At 40.3% G+C, this 21,384-nt stretch overlaps 1 protein-coding gene across 1 annotated transcript in view; it reads right to left on the bottom strand.

Moving 5' to 3' along the window:
• The window catches only part of gphnb (gephyrin b), a 224,793-nt gene that overhangs the window by 91,956 nt on the left and 111,453 nt on the right, over nt 1-21,384 (bottom strand). The window contains 2 exon segments of the mRNA XM_062034299.1: nt 2,666-2,740; nt 13,885-13,926. Coding sequence (XP_061890283.1) covers nt 2,666-2,740; nt 13,885-13,926 — 117 coding nt within the window.

The following is a 21,384-nucleotide window of genomic DNA, read 5'->3' as shown; positions in this document are numbered from 1 at the left end:
GGCCGAGGGTGGGACGAAGTGCTGCTGTGGGCGAACCGTAACCACGTTCTCCTCCTTGGCGAGTGGGAGGTCTCGCAAAAGTCTTACACACACCTCCATTACACCTGGATCGAGATTTTTTATAAGCACAGTTTTTAATGCCTATGGAAGTGCATTAACACGGTGATGCCACAGGTGCAAACACTAAACACACTCGGCCTCTTTTGTAGCTTAGTCCAAACCAGGGGTATTCATCTTATTTATGTTGGGCCCATATTTACAGAAAGCTAAAGATTAGGGTCCCCGACTTCTCCCTTTTGCATATTTCGGCGAACCAGCGTCCTCCACAGTAGACCTTTGACTTTGGTCTATTTATTTTGTCAGAGTTAGGCCCTGTCTACATTAACCCGGATAACTCCTTAAACAAATAATTATTTAGCCTAAACCCCGTTTCGGCCACACTAAACCATCGTTTAAGTTTCCCCTCCTTGGATAATTTTTTACACGGGTAAGTGCGCCGCATATTTTTGAATCTCCGGCTCTTAGCTTTGTATGGACTCATCGATCATTTACAAACTGAGTTCGGAGGGGAAGTGACGCCAGAAAGACCGCGACCCACACAGGAAGTGACGTCAAAAAGAACGTGCCACAGCCAGCTTCAGAACAGAAGCTTGTGGAAATCACACATGAATACCTTAAGACAGTGGTTCTTAACCTGGGTTCGATCGAACCCTAGGGGTTCGGTGAGTCGGGCTCAGGTGTTCGGCGGAGGTCGAGACACACCCGACTCATCGTGTAAATAAAAAGTTCTCCCTATCGGCGTATTACGCATACGGCAACAGCAGAAGTCACACTGATTTGCAGGTGTGTAGTTTGTTGTGAGTTTATGCACTGTGTTGGTTTTGTTCTTTGAACAAGGTGATGTTCATGCACGGTTCATTTTGTGCACCAGTAATAAAACATGGTAACACTTTAGTATGGGGAACATATTCACCATTAATTAGTTGCTTATTAACATGCAAATTAGTAACATATTGGCTCTTAACTAGTCATTATTAAGTACTTATTAATGCCTTATTCGGCATGGCCTTATTATAACCCTAACCCTCTAACCCTAACCCTGACCAAATAACTCTAAATTAAGTCTTGTTACTTAGAATATGTTCCCCATACTAGAGTGTTACCAAAAACATATAACTTTGTCTTGAATTTGAAAAAAAAACCATTTTATTTTTCACTAAAGAAGGGTTATGAAACTGGTGGGGTTCGGTACCTCCAACAAGGTTAAGAACCACTGCCCTAAGAGAAGGAAACGCGCGATTGCAGCTATTTGGGATACATCACATCTCAGACGGCAACATAGCAATGTTGAGCGACGGTTTTGGGTAAGGCCTGGAAGAACGGCAGCCTGGTGGGATATGTTTGTCAATGAGTGTGTTGTGCCAGAGGAACGGCAAGAGAACTTTCGAATGCCCTGGTCAGCTGAGATTCTAGTAAGCGAAAAACTTTGTCCATTTGTCGAAGGAGAGACAACGAGAATGCGGGCTCCCGTGGACGAGGGAGTACTATGGAAAACAGCGAATGCATTTGGACTGGCAAAGCAAACTATCAGTTATTGTCCGTGATGTATGTCGAGAGATTACTCAACGTCTAGTTTTGTACTCCATGATATTGTGAAGCCATGAAGTGGTTTCAGCCTACAAGCACAGTGTCCTGACCAGATATCTAGATCCCTAGATTGATTGTTGTAAATGTTATTTATCATATTCTTTACTTTCACACGTCCATTAAACATATGATTCATGTATGATGGCTCAGGTGTGATTCACTACAATAGTCTAACAGCTGCTGATGGTGAGTGAAGCAAGGTTTACTGTTAAGGGAAATGTGGCAAAAGTCTACATTGAAACACAGGGTAAGAATACACTTCCAGGTCAGAGGTAACTATTTTTTTTGCGCATGCGTACGAGGTCGCGTTGCGTCGGTGAACGGAGGGGGCTAGGGGGTCTTAAACGGTGGCACTGTGTGTGTGTGGACAAGGATAAGGTTAGGTGGGACATAGCTTGGATAACCTTAGCCGGCTTAGTGTAGAAAGGGCCTTAGAGAAGTGCTCTATTGTTTTTAAGGACCTTCTGCAAAATTGTGTTTTTTGAACTGAACCCACGGGCCGCCAGTTGAATGGGCTAAAAAAAGAGAGGACCTAAAATGGAACCTTGAGGAACAACACGAGTATAAGACGAACACATGACTACCTACTGCATCACCTTTGTTACATAAATCGCATTATGGAAATAAAAATGAGAGGACCTAAAAAGATGCCTTGAGGAACGCCCCCAGTGTTCTATGTTTACTAGCAAGGTTAAAATACCAATGCAAAGATCTGCCAATGTGTTTTCGGGAAATTTGCTGCAAAAATATTTTCTAAATTTTGAACTATCCTCAGGGGCCAGTATGGTGTCATTCCACGGCCGGATTTGAGTTGAATAGCACTGGCATAAACTGTGCTATATCTAGTTAAAAGAAATCACTATAGTAGCAGGCTCCTCAAGGCAAGTGTTGGTCAGTGTGTGTGTGTGTGTGTGTGTGTGTGTGTGTGTGATGAGCGCGATCAGGTGCCATGTGGGATGCCAGTGGCCTGCATGCCGGCTGATAAAGAGGTCGGTTGAAGGTTAACGGGGAGGTTTACCTGGTCCAAGGTAGAGTACCTTGACTTGAGCGTGATGACCTCATCCAGGTGAGCCCTGAATTCTCTCCGTGAGGCCTGGGGGAAGCCACAGGATAGTCACAGGATAGTTCATGCAGCCTTCACATCCAGTAAAACTAACACACACTCGGACGAGAAGGGGAAGAAGCATGCATGTCCGCCTGGGTCTTGGACCGCGCATCAGTCAGTAATAACACAAAGGTTGCTCATAACCCACAAAAAAACACATACATATATCCTAAATCTAAACTAAATATAATCACACACACTCACACGGAATAAAAGATGACAAGCCATATGCCAGAACCCCGTGTCTGGTGTTGACGTAGTGGGAAAATACAGTCGCGATCAAACGTTTACATACATTTCACACTTCATCTGACATCACATGGACAAAGATAAGACCTTCTGGAGGAAAGTTCTGTGGTCAGATGAAACAAAAATGGAGCTGTTTGGCCACATTACCTAGCAATATGTTTGGAAGCGAAAAGATGAGGCCTTTAATCCCAGGAACACCAACCCTACCGTCAAGCATGGTGGTGGTAGTATTATGCGCTGGGCCTGTTTTGCTGCTAATGGAACTGGTGCTTTACACAGAATAAATGGGACAATGAAAAATGAGGAATACCGCTGTCACGCCAAATTTCTTCCCTCTACAAAAACCTTCCCTCCCCCATTTACTTCCGGGGCTGCGTCCAAGAAAATCACAAAGTTGCCGGGGGTCCTTAACCTGCACGCGACTGTCCTGTTTCGCGCCTGTACAAAAAAAAAACAATAATCGATTTCTTCAGATTCCAGCAGCTGTCAAAGACGAAGTATCCTTCCAGCGACGGGCAGTCAAAGCCGAAGTGCTATCGATCGCTGTCAATGACGTAAGAGGAAACATGACCACGGAAGTAAATGGGGGAGGGAAGGTTTTTGTAGAGGGAAGAAATTTGGCGTGACACCTCCAAATTCTTCACGACAACCTAAAATCATCAGCCCGGAGGTTGGGTCTTGGGCGCAGTTGGGTGCTCCAACAGGACAATGACTCCAAACACACGTCAAAAGTGGTAAAAGAATGGCTAAATCAGGCTAGAATGAAGGTTTTAGAATGGCCTTCCCAAAGTCCTGACTTAAACATGTGGACAATGCTGAAGAAACAAGTCCATGTCAGGAAACCAACAAATTTAGCTGAACTGCACCAATTTTGTCAAGAGGAGTGGTCAAAAATTCAACCAGAAGCTTGTGGATGGCTACCAAAAGCGCCTTATTGCAGTGAAACTTGCCAAGGGACATGTAACCAAATATTAACATTGCTGTATGTATACTTTTGACCCAGCAAAATTGGTCACATTTTCAGAAGACCCATAATAAATTCATAAAAGAACCAAACTTCATGAATGTTTTTTGTGACCAACAAGTATGTGCTCCAATCACTCTATCACAAAAAAATAACAGTTGTAGAAATTATTGGAAACTCAAGACAGCCACGACATTATGTTCTTTACAAGTGTATGTAAACTTTTGATCGCGACTGTAGGTGCATCTTAAATCATATACAAGTAAGTCTCTAAATTAAACACTTTGGTTGAATTCTCCAAAACATGTTTCCGTATATGGATCAATGAGAAAAACAATTATTACCAGGCACCAGAACCTTTGTTTTCGTGCCAATACACACCAATTTAACCGGTCCTTGCAAATACTGGAAATTTCAAACCTGGAAACTTTATCCAATCTTCACAACTTCCCTGCCCACTTTGACCAATCATCAAAACTTTCTCCTGAATTTTTTTCTCGCAAAAACACCCCAAAAAAAGGCCCACAACATCAAGTGGGGGCTGGTAAATTACGGTCAATGTTAAAAAAAAGGTACTCTTCCCTTCTGTTGACACTTTTTCTACCTTTTTTACGGGGCGCCGTCCTTGTGGGGACCCATCAGTCTTTCCGTTCTATTTACCCTGTAACTTTATGTCTAATCTTGGACGGGTTTCTATTGAAAATATGATTTCCGTGTACTTTTTTAATTGTAATGACAATACAATACCAGACCATTGCATTCCTAATGAAGCATATTTCCTTCAATAGTTGTCTGAATCGCTGAGCACCTAACGATTCGATCCGATTCTGATTCCTGGGGTGACGATTCGATTCAGAATCGATTCTCGATTCAACCGATTCTAGCAGTGTATTATTTGGTATAGTAATTATAATAAAACTATTTCAAAACAGGTGATATGTTAGAAAAGGCCATTCTGGTGCATGGAGATGGCCTAAAAACGTTTAAAAAATTTTTTTATTACAAACTGACTTACATATTATTTTTATCGATTTTTCAAAATTATGAATCGATTTAAAATTGGGATGAAGAAGAATCACGATTCAGATGTGAATCCATTTTTTGTGCACCCCGAATTGAAACCCCGTAATTTTTGTGATTAAGGTTACAAAGAAAACTTGTTAAAATTCAAAACTACAAGCTGATGCAATGTTTTTGAAAAAGTTAAGCTGTAAAACGTCAAAAACTTTTGCCGCATCTTTGTGAAAAAAGCTGCTGCAAAATCAGGCATTTTAAGAAAAAAAACAAAAACAAAAAAAACCTCCTGTAAGGCCTGATTAACTGTACAAGGGATGTCTTAATTAGCATTCTTTACTATCAAAAATTTAAATTATTATTAAACATGTTGAAGCATGACGTTATCTATATCTGTATCGACTTGAAAAATAAAACAAAAACATTTTGCCTCCCGAGTGTTTAAGCCTCAACATTTCAACTTTTTCCTGTTACTTTATACATTTTTGTTCTTTAATACCACTTTGTGTTTTTTGCAATAGCATTTTCGAGGGGTGTGAATCTTTGAGCACCTATCGATTCGATTCTCGATTCGACACGATTCTCGATTTAAACCGAATCCTGCAATATATTATTTGGTATAATAATTTTAATCAAATTTTTTCAAAACAGGTTACAGGTTAGAAAAGCTCTTTTTGAATGCTTGGGGATGGTCTAAAACTTTTTATTTTTTATTTTTTTTAATATATACACTATATATGTATAGATATACTTAAACAAATTATATAAATAGGTTAATATACGTTTTTGAAATTTAAATATATATATATATATATATATATATATATATATATATATATATATATATATATAGATAGATATATATATAGATCTATCTATCTATCTATCTATCTATCTATCTATATATATATATATATATATATATATATATATATATATATATATATATGTATATATATATTATTTAAAAAAATACCTTTTTTGATGAATTTTTTGAAAATTATGAATCATTTAGAATCGGGATGAATAAGAATAGCAATTCAGATTTTTTGTGCACTCTGAGTATTTTAAGAATGTGCTGAGCAGCCTCGACAGAGTTGCGCGTATCAAACCATGGTCTCCTTGGGATAATAGTTTGCATAACAGACTAAGCACATGCAGCATTCTGGGCAATTGTGCGTGGTTATATAAATAATGGTACATTTATTGTGTGTACTGTGCCTTGTACTAAAAAACATGTGCAAACTTGATAGCGCATGCAAAGCTGATCCACTAAGATTTTGGATCATTCCAGAGGGCCAGCATCTCTAAGAGTGTACCAGTGGCGCGCTAAAAAGTAGGTTAGGTTGTTGATCGCAGTACAGTAGCAATTCTATATTGCCCAGAAAAGGTGGCATGGATTAAAGTTTTGGGCATGAAAACATGAATTTGAGGAAAATGAGTGTCTCCATTGTGACAGCCTTTCGTACATGCAAAAAAAAACGTCATTTAAATATGGCGTTCTGCATTTGTTATCAATTGCGTACACAGTCTTAGTAGATGACACACAACACGCCCACAATAGTACAGTCATATTGCGGATTTACTACATCAGAGATTTTTAAGTTTTATTCTTTCATGACCAAAATGAAGTGCTAAATTAGGTTTTATATGTATCACAGTGCAGTATGTGTCTTATTTTCTATCATGTTGAGGTGATCGGTAAATATATTGACTAGGGATGATACTCGAAACCGGTTTTCCCGGTTGTTCGATAAGAAAAGAACCGAGTCCTCGGACTCAAATCCCTTTTTGAGAACCGGTACCCGTTATCGAGACCACTATAGTAAAGAAAAAGAGTTGGTTCTTTATTCGAATCCCTGGGAACGAATCCCGTCCCGACCAGAAATGCCCCGTGGGACATCACAAGAAATGACGTCACGTAGCTCAGTCATTAGGCACAGATAGCGAAAGCAGGAAAAACAATGGACCGGAAAAAGCGCTCCAAGGTGTAATAAAGTTCAAAACAAAAGGTATAATCCAATGAATAACTTTACTGAGAGATTTGAGCAGGGTACAAACACATGGCGAACACTTTTACAACCAACCGTAAACATAGCAACCAGGCTAGCAACGCACCTCCTTTACGGCAGCTGTCGCAATGTTCTTAAAGAAACCGCAGCACATGCATATATATACAACACATCTCCCTTTTTTAACTTTTGTTTTTCTTTCCTTGTAAACAAAACAAAATCACACTGTATATGTGTTGTCTGTCTAATTATAAATAATGCAGACGAGGCGTGTTGGCTGAGTTCTTGACGTTTACTTTCACAGCTGCTCATAACCTCATTCTTAGCTGCCGGGTGACGACACTCCCGTCACTCCCGTTGCATGCTGGGTAGTGTAGTTGTTATATTCCCTAGCGCATAACATCACATCTTTCCCCCTATAAAGAAATAATGTTAACTCAATAAAGTGTATTTCTTTTTTTAGCTTTAACTTTTCATTTTTTAGCATTGTAACCACATTTGCAAACAACTTTTCTCTTCATAGAATTTTCTTTCAATAAAGAAATAAAGTGCAAAAATGTCAAACTATCATAACAAACAGTTATGTCAAATAGCAACAGAAGTGCACTTTTTGAAGAGCTGTATTATTTTCAGTTTTGTGCCCAAGGGACTGATTTTATTTAACACTATATTATTATTTATACACCTATAGTGATCACAGAGACAGGTTGTTTTTGTGTTACTGTATATATTTGTTTTTCTGAAAAATCCCACTTAATATACTTTGGGTAACAACAGTCAATATTTTTTTTTTTTATATTATTTTTTTAGGGGGGTGACAGTCAATATTTGTTTATTTAGTAGATTTTATTTTTTTCTTATATAATAAAGGTGAGCTTTTGTTAAACCAAATATTGTGTGGTTTTTTCCCATATACAACAACCTATCTGGACTCGATAAGAGAATCGATAAGGAATCGGTTCGATAAAAGGATTCGATAATAGGCTCGAACTCGATAAATTCTTATCAAACATCATCCCTAATATTGACCAAGCGGGACTTCTGTTTCCGAGTTAAAAATGAAAATTGCTAACAACACAAGCGCCTAATCTTTAAATGTGATCAGGAAAAATATGCCAAAGCAGACTTATTGCAAAGTGGACAGAAGAGCCGTCTCTAATTCATCACCATGTCTTTCAAGGCACACACATGGCCCTCTGTTCTCCCCCTCTGTCTGCTACTTTCTTGTAAGCACCTCCATTGCTGATGTTGATGTAAGTGATTTTTACTTTTTTAAAACATGTTTATCATTGTAGCAATATGGTTGTTAAAGTTAAGGATTTTTGTGATTTCTTATCATTTGTGAGGGCACCGAAGAGACCTCCGTGTGTGTGCGCATACAGCAAAGCTCAGCTTGTTAAACAATCAATCAATCAATCAATGTTTATTTATATAGCCCTAAATCACAAGTGTCTCTTATAAATAGAAAGTTGATCTATTTTGTTCGATATGCAGTACTGTATAGCACTTTATATTGTGTTTTAAGTCTACAAACCTTCACTAAAATATGGACTTTTGTCGAGGCTGAATCCCATTATTCATATTTCTTATGGAGGCATTTGCTTCACTATACAAACTTTTCAATTTACGAACCATGTTTAAGAACCAATTCAGTTTGTACATCGAGGTTCCACTGTAGTTTGCTTTTCAGCACTTGTTACTTGGGAGCTTAGTAGATCGGGTCGAAAAAGTACTGTCAGTTCTTTTTATCAATAGCAATATTGTACCAGCCAGGACACAGACGTGTGCACCAATTTTCTTACATTGAATGTCCGTTACCATTCTGTAATGGCATTAAGAAAAATAAACGGCATAATTATCGTGCAGCTACAGCAGATCAATGGACTGTGAAATCAGATTGGACGGCCATGCGTTTATGAGCTAGGGATCACAATCCCTGGTCTTTGGGTCAGAGTCACAAGCACTGTGCAGCTGCTAAAGGCTTCCAGCACAAACACCAAGAGTATGAGAGCGGGTGCAAACATGGAGGGAAGAGAATCACTTACAAATACATCATTTCAACAGCGTTCAACTCCATTACTGAGGTTGAACGGGGTTAAGAAATGCGCTCAGTCAGGGGTGTCCAAAGTGTGGCCCGGGGGCTATTTGATCAAATTTTTTTATTACCTATTTTAAAAATACTACTACAAAAAAAAACCCATAAAAAGTGGAATACAAAAGCAAACAGGTTAAATGTACCGAGAAAATGTTACAATATTGAAACTAATAACACAAAGCTGCCAAGCATACTGTTTTTTTAATACCTTAAAACTGTCATTGTTAAAAAAATATATAAAAACGTATAATTGATTGATTGTTAAGTTGATCTAGAGTTTTAAGTGTTGAAAGTAAAAATAATATATTTGTATTTTTAATACTTTTATGAGTGGGGGCCTTTTGGATCCCTGGATCAGATTTTTTTTAAACTGTAATTGTTCATGAAATAATAATAAATGAAAAGCAAAGTTGTTATAAACTATTTACCTATTTAAGGCTCTAATTACATCACATTAAATATTGAAAACAGTTTTGGGGGAAATAGTTCGAATTTTGTGTTTTTGCCAGTAAAAATACGGATTTTCTTTGAAAAGAAAAAAAAAAGGTATAAAACAGGGATGACTAAAGTGCGGCCCGCACCCAATTTTTTGTCGGTCCGCGGCACATTCTAAAAAGTTTATAAAAAAATAGAAAAACCTGCATATTTTGTGTGTTTGTCAAATAAAAAACTATGGTTTCTTAAAACCCAGATAAAAATTAATAAAAACTTTTAAAAAAATCAATCAATATATCTGTAGTTCATCTACAGATTTAGGTGTTTGAAGTAAAAAAAAAAAGTATGACTTATTTTTAACACTTTCATGGTCCCCAATAATAGTTTTTTTTATATAAAACTATCATTGCTAAAAAAAAAAAAGAAATCAAATCAATGGTGTTATGAATTATTTACCTATTTATTGCGCCTATTACTTAACATCCAATATTCCACTTTGAAATTTTTTAGGACAAAAAAACGGCATACTTTCTGTTATTGCCATAAAACAGGGTTTTCTTTGACAAAAAAAAGCATATATATATATATTGTATTTTATTATTATTTTTTTTTTTACTTTACGTGGACAAATAGACCTAAAGTTGATCCAGAAATATAAGCGTTGAATATATGTACATACATATATACATATATATATATACATACATACATATATCCATCCATCCATCTTCTTCCGCTTATCCGAGGCCGGGTCGCGGGGGCAGCAGCCTAAGCAGGGAAGCCCAGACTTCCCTCTCCCCAGCCACTTCGTCCAGCTCCTCCCGGGGGATCCCGAGGCGTTCCCAGGCCAGCCGGGAGACATAGACTTCCCAACGTGTCCTGGGTCTTCCCCGTGGTCTCCTACCGGTCGGACGTGCCCTAAACACCTCCCTAGGGAGGCGTTCGGGTGGCATCCTGACCAGATGCCCGAACCACCTCATCTGGCTCCTCTCGATGTGGAGGAGCAGCGGCTTTACTTTGAGCTCCCCCCGGATGGCAGAGCTTCTCAACCTATCTCTAAGGGAGAGCCCCGCCACCCGGCGGAGGAAACTCATTTCGGCCGCTTGTACCCGTGATCTTGTCCTTTCGGTCATAACCCAAAGCTCATGACCATAGGTGAGGATGGGAACGTAGATCGACCGGTAAATTGAGAGCTTTGCCTTCCGGCTCAGCTCCTTCTTCACCACAACGGATCGATACAGCGTCCGCATTACTGAAGACGCCGCACCGATCCGCCTGTCGATCTCACGATCCACTCTTCCCTCACTCGTGAACAAGACTCCGAGGTACTTGAACTCCTCCACTTGGGGCAAGGTCTCCTCCGCAACCCGGATTTGGCACTCCACCCTTTTCCGGGCTAGAACCACGTATTCGGACTTGGAGGTGCTGATTCTCATCCCAGTCGCTTCACACTCAGCTGCGAACCGATCCAGCGAGAGCTGAAGATCCTGGCCAGATGAAGCCATCAGGACCACATCATCTGCAAAAAGCAGAGACCTAATCCTGCAGCCACCAAACCAGATCCCCTCAACGCCTTGACTGCGCCTAGAAATTCTGTCCATAAAAGTTATGAACAGAATCGGTGACAAAGGGCAGCCTTGGCGGAGTCCAACCCTCACTGGAAACGTGTCCGACTTACTGCCGGCAATGCGGACCGCCACAATCAGACAGTCCGATACCCCATACTCTCTAAGCACTCCCCACAGGACTTCCCGAGGGACACGGTCGAATGCCTTCTCCAAGTCCACAAAACACATGTAGACTGGTTGGGCAAACTCCCATGCACCCTCAAGGACCCTGCCGAGAGTATAGAGCTGGTCCACAGTTCCACGACCAGGACGAAAACCACACTGTTCCTCCTGAATCCGAGGTTCAACTATCCGGCGTAGCCTCCTCTCCAGCACACCTGAATAGACCTTACCGGGAAGGCTGAGGAATGTGATCCCACGATAGTTAGAACACACCCTCCGGTTCCCCTTCTTAAAGAGAGGAACCACCACCCCGGTCTGCCAATCCAGAGGTACCGCCCCCGATGTCCACGCGATGCTGCAGAGTCTTGTCAACCAAGACAGTCCCACAGCATCCAGAGCCTTAAGGAACTCCGGGCGGATCTCATCCACTCCCGGGGCCTTGCCACCGAGGAGCTTTTTAACTACCTCAGCAACCTCAGCCCCAGAAATAGGAGAGCCCACCACAGATTCCCCAGGCACTGCTTCCTCATAGGAAAACGTGTTGGTGGGATTGAGGAGGTCTTCGAAGTAGTGCCTCCACCGATACACAACATCCGCAGTCGAGGTCAGCAGAACACCATCCTCACCATACACGGTGTTGATAGTGCACTGCTTCCCCTTCCTGAGGCGGCGGATGGTGGTCCAGAATCGCTTTGAAGCCGTCCGGAAGTCGTTTTCCGTGGCTTCCCCGAACTCCTCCCATGTCCGAGTTTTTGCCTCCGCGACCGCCGAAGCCGCACACAGCCTGGCCTGTCGGTACCTGTCCGCTGCCTCAGGAGTCCTATGAGCCAAAATAACCCGATAGGACTCCTTCTTCAGCTTGACGGCATCCCTCACCGTCGGTGTCCACCAACGGGTTCTAGGATTACCGCCACGACAGGCACCAACTACCTTGCGGCCACAGCTCCAATCAGCCGCCTCGACAATAGAGGTGCGGAACATGGTCCATTCGAACTCAATGTCCAGCACCTCCCTCGTGACATGTTCAAAGCTCTTCCGGAGGTGGGAATTGAAACTCTCTCTGACAGGAGACTCTGCCAGATGTTCCCAGCAAACCCTCACAAAGCGTTTGGGCCTGCCAGGTCTGTCCGGCATCCTCCCCCACCATCGAAGCCAACTCACCACCAGGTGGTGATCGGTAGAAAGCTCCGCCCCTCTCTTCACCTGAGTGTCCAAAACATGAGGCCGCAAATCCGACGACACAACTACAAAGTCGATCATGGAACTGCGGCCTAGGGCGTCCTGGTGCCAAGTGCACATATGGACACCCTTATGTTTGAACATGGTGTTCGTTATGGAAAATCTGTGACGGGCACAAAAGTCCAATAACAAAACACCGCTCGGGTTCAGATCCGGGCAGCCATTCTTCCCAATCATGCCTCTCCAGGTTTCACTGTTGCTGCCAACATGAGCGTTGAAGTCCCCCAGTAGAACGAGGGAATCACCCGGGGGAGCACTCTCAAGTACTCCCTCGAGTGAATCCAAAAAGGGTGGGTACTCTGAGCTGCGGTTTGGCGCGTAAGCGCAAACCACAGTCAGGACCCGTTCCCCCACCCGAAGGCGGAGGGAAGCTACCCTCTCGTCCACCGGGTTGAACTCCAACATGCAAGCTTTGAGCCGGGGGGCAACAAGAATTGCCACACATACATACATATATACATATATATATACACATACATACACACATATATATGTATATATATATATATATATATATATATATATATATATATATATATACATATACTGTACATATATATGTATATATATATATATATATATATATATATATATATATATATACATATACTGTACATATATAAATATATACATGTGTGTATATATATATATATATACACATATATATATATATACATATACAAACATATACATATATATATATACTGTATATATATATATATACATATACAAACAAAAAAATAAAAAAAATATATACTGTATATAAATATATATATATATAGTACGGCGTGGGGACGGCGTGGGGACGACGTGGCGCGAGTTGGGAGAGTGGCCGTGCCAGCAACCTGAGGGTTCCTGGTTCGATCCCCACCTTCTACCACCTCGTCATGTCCGTTGTGTCCTTGAGCAAGACACTTCACCCTTGCGCCTGATGGGGGTCGTGGTTAGGGCCTAGCATGGCAGCTCCCGCCATCAGTGTGTGAATGTGTGTGTGAATGGGTGAATGTGGAAATACTGTCAAAGCGCTTTGAGTACCTTGAAGGTAGAAAAGCGCTATACAAGTACAACCCATTTACCATTTATATATATATACATATTTTTATACATATATATACACGGCTGTATATGATAATAGCTTCAATATAGAGGCAACTTGTTTTTCCACTCTACTGTTTGGACACCCCTGCGCTCAGTAAGTTATGGTGGAGAGCAAGACGAGGGTTAGATCATAGCAGAAAAAGACATTTGTGACATACTAGAAAGAGTTATGAGGAGTAAACAAACAAGCAGCACACACACGGTCAAGGACTGAGGCGGAAAGACTTCAAGCCAGGCAAGAAGCAGCTTAGAGAAGAGAAGAAGAAATGATGGCATCAGAACACATGCAGGAGTACCTCAGCAATGCTTAGGGTGGATGAACAGGAGGGGAGCCGCGCCTGGTGCCACAAGAGAGGAAGGAGGGGGGAAAAGAGAAATAGGGTTAACGGAGCCAAAGCCGGGTGGAGTAGGAGGGGGACAGAGACACACAGAGACTGAAGGGACCCCCCGTCTTTTGGGGTACGACATCTTGGACGATCGGTCTCTGTGCGGCTGTCTCGGATCGGACCAAGGATGGGAAAGACGGAACAAGGCAGGACTGGACAAGATAGGACAGCAGGTAGGGGACACGTGAGGGGTCTCACTCCCAACAGGCTTTATTGGACCCAATTTCACGCCACAATACGTAACAATGTTACCGCACTTACGGTAAATGACTTTAAAGCACGGGTGTGTAAAGTGCAGCCAACAGGACAGTTTTTATTGGCCCATTTTCTAAAAATAAAATCTTTATTCAAGGGATATATCCTTAGACATTACACTAATTCTTCTTTCAGCAATAACACAAAATCGAATATGTCCTTTTGTTCAGAGAGCTTCGCATAAAGGCTGCACTTAAAATAAAAATTGGGTAACACTTTAGTATGGGGAACATATTCACCATTAATTAGTTGCTTATTAACATGCAAATTACAAACATATTGGCTCTTAATTAGTCATTATTAATGCCTTATTCTGCATGGCCTTATTATACAACCAGTAAGCCATTAACAAAGAGTCTTCCCTCAATAACCTCAGAATTATTGCTTATTAGTAACCCTAACTCTAACCCTTATATGTTCCCCTAGTGTCCAAATATCTCTAAATTAAGTCTTTTTTACTTAGAATATGTTCTCCATACTAAAGTGTTACCAAAAATTAAAATATAATATGCAAACGCCATCCAAAAGTTTAGTTTAATTAATAATCAATCATTTAATTAATAATTTGCCCATAAAAAAATCTATCTGTGGCAGCGTTGGAGAAACTTATAGGCCTACTGAAACCCACTACTACCGACCACGCAGTCTGATAGTTTATATATCAATGATGAAATCTTAACATTGCAACACTCAGTGGCCTAGTGGTTAGAGTGTTCAAACCCCGGCCGAGTCATACCAAAGACTATAAAAATGGGACCCGTTACCTCCCTGCTTGGCACTCAGCATCAAGGGTTGGAATTGGGGGTTAAATCACCAAAAATTATTCCCGAGCGCGGCACCGCTGCTGCCCACTGCTCCCCTCACCTCCCAGGGGGTGGACAAGGAGATGGATCAAATGCAGAGGACAAATTTCACCACACCTAGTGTGTGTGTGACAATCATTGGTACTTTAACTTAACTTTAACTTTAACATGCCAATACGGCCGGGTTAACTTATAAAGTGCAATTTTAAATTTCCCGCTAAACTTCCGGTTGAAAACGTCTATGTATGATGACGTATGCGCGTGATGTCAATCGTTGAAACGGAAGTATTCGGACACATTGTATCCAATACAAAAAGCTCGGTTTTCATCTCAAAATTCCACAGTATTCTGGACATCTGCGTTGGTGAATCTTTTGCAATTTGTTTAATGAACAATGAAGACTGCAAAGAAGAAAGCTGTAGGTGGGATCGGTGTATTAGCGGCTGGCTGCAGCAACACAACCAGGAGGACTTTGACTTGGATAGCAGACGCGCTATCCGACGCTAGCCGCCGACCGCACGGATGATCGGGTGAAGTCCTTCGTCGCTCCGTCGATCGCTGGAACGCAGGTGAGCACGGGTGTTGATGAGTAGATGAGGGCTGGCTGGCGTAGGTGGATAGCTAATGTTTTTAGCATAGCTCTGTGAGGTCCCGTTGCTAAGTTAGCTTCAATGGCGTCGTTAGCAACAGCATTGTTAAGCTTCGCCAGGCTGGAAAGCATTAACCGTGTAGTTACATGTCCATGGTTTAATAGTATTGTTGATTTTCTGTCTATCCTTCCAGTCAGTGGTTTTTTTATTTTGTTTCTATCTGCAGTTAAGCCCGATGCTATCACGTTAGCTTTGTAGCTAAAGTGCTTCGCCGATGTATTGTCGTGGAGATAAAAGTCACTGTGAATGTCCATTTTGCGTTCTCGACTCTCATTTTCAAGACGATATAGTATCTGAGGTGGTTTAAAATACAAATCTGTGATCCACAATAGAAAAAGGAGAGAGTGTGGAATCCAATGAGCCAGCTTGTACCTAAGTTACGGTCAGAGCGAAAAAAAAATGCGTCCTGCACTGCACTCTAGTCCTTCACTCTCATGTCCCTGATCATCCTGGTTTAAATTAATGGGGTAATCGTCGCTTTCTCGGTCCGAATCGCTCTCGCTGCTGGTGTAAACAATGGGTAAATGTGAGGAGCCTTTCAACCTGCGACGTCACGCTACTTCTGGTAGGGGCAAGGCTTTTTTTTATCAGCGACCAAAAGTTGCAAACTTTATCGTCGATGTTCTCTACTAAATCCTTTCAGCAAAAATATGGTAATATCGCGAAATGATCAAGTATGACACATAGAATGGATCTGCTATCCCCGTTTCAATAAAACAATTTAATTTCAGTAGGCCTTTAAGTTTCACTTTTGCATCTTATTGCACATAACAGTGGTGCATTCAAGGACACCTGAATATGGTTAGAAACAAGTTTTTAAAGACAGGGGGAGGCTTAACCCCCGGCAGATGCACTAATAATAATAATAATAATAATAAAAATGTGTTATTGTGCATTGTATTACCCACAAACAATGTTCGTAATAACGCCGTTATATAAAGTTAAAGTCCCAAACAATTGTCACACACACACTGGGTGTGGTGAAATTTGTCCTCTGCATTTGACCCATCCCCATGTTCACCCCCTGTGAGGTGAGGGGAGCAGTGAGCAGCAGCGAGCAGCAGCCCCAATTCCAACCCTTGATGCTGAGTGCCAAGCAGGGAGGCAATGGGTCCCATTTTTTGTAGTCTTTGGTATGACTCGGTCGGGGTTTGAACTCACAACCTCCCAGTCTCAGGGCAGACACTCTAACCAAGACCACAGAGCTGGGGGTCAAAGGATAATAGTAACGCATAATTAATTACTTCTGTCGACGTGTTTACTGTACCGTGGTACGCTACGGTACGGTTTATGTCAACATGACAGCGTCAGAAGCACAGCAAGTTCAATGCAGGATGTAACTTGTTACTGATGAAAGTAACAACCAGCACACTATCAAATGGAAGGAGGCAACATCACACAGCAAACAACGTCTAAGTACACGCACACAAACACACACTCCTACTACAACCGCGAGGGAATAATGAACACACAAAAAAATCAATGATTGAAGGGACAAGCTTGTAATCCTACAATACCTTGTTTGTGGACAAGGAGACTACGGCCATCGAAACACGTTTAATCTCTTTATTAAGTAGCGCTAACGCAATCCCGTGAAAAGATTCAAAAGAGCTGCTGACAATGCTGCTACTAAGCTAACAAACCCAGCTAAACTAAGCTGAAATGCTGCTCTGAGTCACTTGGCAACAAGCACAGCCTTTTAAAGGCACACATACGCACTCTGCTCTCATGAAACATCACTTGACTGCATATGCCAGATATTGCTTTTTTTTTTTTTTAAGTAACGCATACCCTAGAAATGAAATTCATTAAGAAGAGTATTCAATTAGTAATTCAATTACTTTTTTGGGAAATCAACAAGTAACTTTATTTATTAATTCTTCTTCGCTAACGGCCATAATGTTTAGAATTTAACAAAGATATTGAGATAATGAAAAGGTGTGCTATTGTTTGTGCTGTGGCGCCATCCTTTGGACAAGTTTGCTCACTGCAGGTGATGTGGGTTTAAATTGTATTTTCTGTTTCGTGCCTTGAACTGGAAGTATAACAGTCTACAGCGTTTCTGCTCGAAATGATTCTTCATTCGTCACTCCGAGCAACGTTTGTAAGTTTTACAATATAACAAACTATTCATACTTACTAAATCGTCTCGTGTGTGATGTCTGTAGGAGTGTTTTCATGCATATTTGTACGTGCTATTGTAATGTTGTCCGCCCTGAGATCGGTAGGTTGGAGTTCAAATCCCAGCCGAGTCATACCAAAGACTATAAAAATGGGACCCGTTTCCTCCCTGCTTGGCACTCAGCATCAAGGGTTGGAGTTGGGGGTTAAATCACCAAAATGATTCCCGGGCGCAGCGCCGCTGCTGCCCACTGCTCCCCAAGGGTGTGTGACAATCATTGGTACTTTAATCTTTAAAAACGCTAGTGTCATTAGCATTAGCGAATATGCTAACACGTTTACTAGTGTCTGTGTTAGTAATGTTAACTTACAATGGCATTCTTTTTGTATTGTTTCAGTTTCATAAATTGATTAAAACATCACAGTGTAGTTATTGAGTCGGTTTAGCTGATTGGAGAGCGAGCTTCCGCTGCTAGTGGGTCCATGACGACGACTTCTGTTTTGTTTGATCAGCCGTTTTACTGCTGTGTTACAGACACTGTTTGGAAACAAATAAGGTATGTAAATAAACATTTACAAAATATTTTGGACAAGTATATAGCTGCGACTTATATATGGAAACATTTTTTTTTTTCAAATTCACATTTTCGGTCTGTAGCCTGCTTAATTTAGACCCAAAATGTCAACTTTTTTCATTAAATTAAAAGCACTAAAATTGAAGGATTTGGTCGACTTTAAGACAGCACAATGTATGTATAACACGAACAATAACAAATTACCAGTGTACATTCAAGGATTGTTCCGAAAACCAGACTGTGTTTACAATTTCCGAAAGAAAGAAAAGAAAAATATGTTGGAAACGCATGCTAAGGATGTAAAATGAATATGACGGAGCTTTTTCATAATTTTTTTGTGATAAATGAAAGGATGTACAACTGGATGCATAAGATATTGGTCGTTTTTTTCCATTTTTGTTTTGTAAATTCATTGGGATATTTCAGACTATATTTATACAAAATGTATTGTCTTTATCTGTCAAATGGTTAAATGTCGTAATATATAAAAAATATATGCTTAAATAAAAATAAAAAGGCGATAGAATGAAGCCCCAAACTTTTTAGGAGGACTGTGTTGGGTTTAAAGGCACAAAACATGGGGATCTGGTTCACAAGTATTGCACATTTCTGTCCATTCACTTTCATGTCAGTCATATAATCATAAAGTGGTAGTAAACCAGTAAAAACATATTTTAGGGGGGGTTGTGTTGCAGCCTACAGTGTAAATATTGCAGGACAGATTTCATTTCTATCCCCGTTTTGTGACAGACTGTACGTTGCAGACAGGTGCTAAATGACATTTCTTTCACGTTCTTTCCTAAATCAAACACGCGCATAAACACAACCTCTCTCAGGCATCTGCTCGCTTGTTACACCGTCTTCCTCCAAATCTGACACATTCCTATTCCATCCATTGCAGCAAAAATAAAAGCTGCCAGCAACCAAAAGGAAAGCTCATTTTGAATTATTACTAAAGCAATTAGTTTAAAACCAAGCCTTTCGTGATGACACAGTAGCATTTTAGATTATGTCATATTACCACTTTACTTTCTCAAAATTGCACATTTTTTCTTGTAAACATTGCAACTTCAGTCTAGTAAAATTGTGACTTGACTTTATTATTGTCTTTCCCCTCACTATTAAGATTACTCTCGCAACATCCCGCCTTTTTTTATTATATGTTCGTGTAAAATTATGGCTTTTTCCTTATTTTATGACTTGACAAAAACTTTGTTGTGATATTGTGACTTTATTCTCGTGAAATGATTACTTTTCCCCTCATTGCGATTTCACTCACGCCAAATTGCACCTTTTTTGTCATTCTCAGAAAATTTTACCTTTTTATTATAATATGTTCTTGTAAAATTATGATTTTTTAAAATTCAATGATTTTATTCTCACCCAAAAAAAATATTTTTTTGACATTTTTCCCTGTATTTTACAATTTTATTGGGACTTTCGTAAAATGTTGATGTTTTTCCTAATATTATTACAAATTGTATATTTTTTCTTGTAAACATTGCAACTTTAGTCTAGTAAAATTGTGACTTATTTCCTTATCATGACTTGACTTTATTATTGTCTTTTCCCTCATTATTTAGACTACTCTCGCAAAATTCTGCCTTTTTTAAAATTATAATATGTTCTTGTAAAATTATAACTTTTTCCTTAATTTTATGACTTAACAAAAACTTTCTTGTGATATTGTGACTTTGTTCTGGTGAAATTATTACTTTTCCCCTCCATTACGATTTCACTAATTTTTTGTCATTATTCTCAGAAAATTATATACATTTTTTTCTGTGCATTTTTGAAATGCATTCCCACAAAATTACACCTCTTATTGTAAAAATGTTCTTGTAAAATTATGTTTTTTTTAAAATATTTTTTTAAATTAGTGACTTTATTCTATACACATATATGTTGGATCCACTGTGGACTGGACTTTCACAATATTATGTCAGACGCACTCGACGTCCATTGCATCCGGTCTCCCCTAGGGGGGGGGGGGGGGGTTGTCACCCACATATGCGGTCCTCTCCAAGGTTTCTCATAGTCATTCACATTGACATCCCACTGGGGTGAGTTTTTCCTTGCCCTTATGTGGGCTCTGTACCGAGGATGTCGTTGTGGCTTGTGCAGCCCTTTGAGACACTTGTGATTTAGGGCTATATAAATAAACATTGATTGATTGATTGATGTAACAAATTGCTTTATTAAAGAGGGGCTATCAAAGAGATAAGAATCGTGCCCCACCCCCTAATCAAAATGCTGTAGATTCACACAAGTCGTCTGCGTCTAACTAGTAGGGGATCATCAGGATGTCAGATAGACAGACATAGCGTGGCACGGTTGGGAGAGCGAGGTTCCTGGTTCGATCCCCGGCTTACGCCATCCTAGTCACGTCCGTTGCGTCCTTGGTCAAGACACCCTTGCTCTTGATGGGCTGTTGTTAGGGCCTTGCCATCAGTGTGTGAATGTGGACCTAGTGTCAAAGCGCTTTAAGTACCTTGATGGTAAAAAAGCGCCATACAAGTATAACCCATTTACATGGAGAAAGATTAATAATAAAAAAATAAAAAAATGTCTAAAATATTAAGAAAAAATAAATATTGCCGTTAAAGGTCAATAATAAGGTTGCTTAAAGGGGAACTGCACTCTTTTTGGGAATTTTGCCTATCGTTCACAATCATTATGAAAAACATGACAGATGGATTTTTTTTCAATGCATCCTAAATATTTAAATAAACGTAAATAAAATAGTGATTGGACGTTTTTTTTTTTTTATAATGTCCACAAATTTCCGTAAGCAGGTTGTGTTACGTGTGACCATTTTTATGGTAGTTGCTTTTTTTTTTGCACCATGACTAGGGAAGTTTGTTTGGATTGTGTCATAAAGTTAAAGTTAAAGTACCAATGATTGTCACACACACACTAGGTGTGGTGAAATTTGTCCTCTGCATTTGACCCATCTCCTTGTTCACCCTCTGGGAGGTGAGGGGAGTAGTGAGCAGCAGCGGTGGC

The sequence above is a fragment of the Entelurus aequoreus genome, linkage group LG23 (genome assembly GCF_033978785.1).
Source record: "Entelurus aequoreus isolate RoL-2023_Sb linkage group LG23, RoL_Eaeq_v1.1, whole genome shotgun sequence".
Taxonomy (NCBI): Eukaryota; Metazoa; Chordata; class Actinopteri; order Syngnathiformes; family Syngnathidae; genus Entelurus; species Entelurus aequoreus.
This window is presented reverse-complemented; position numbering and strand designations above follow the sequence as displayed.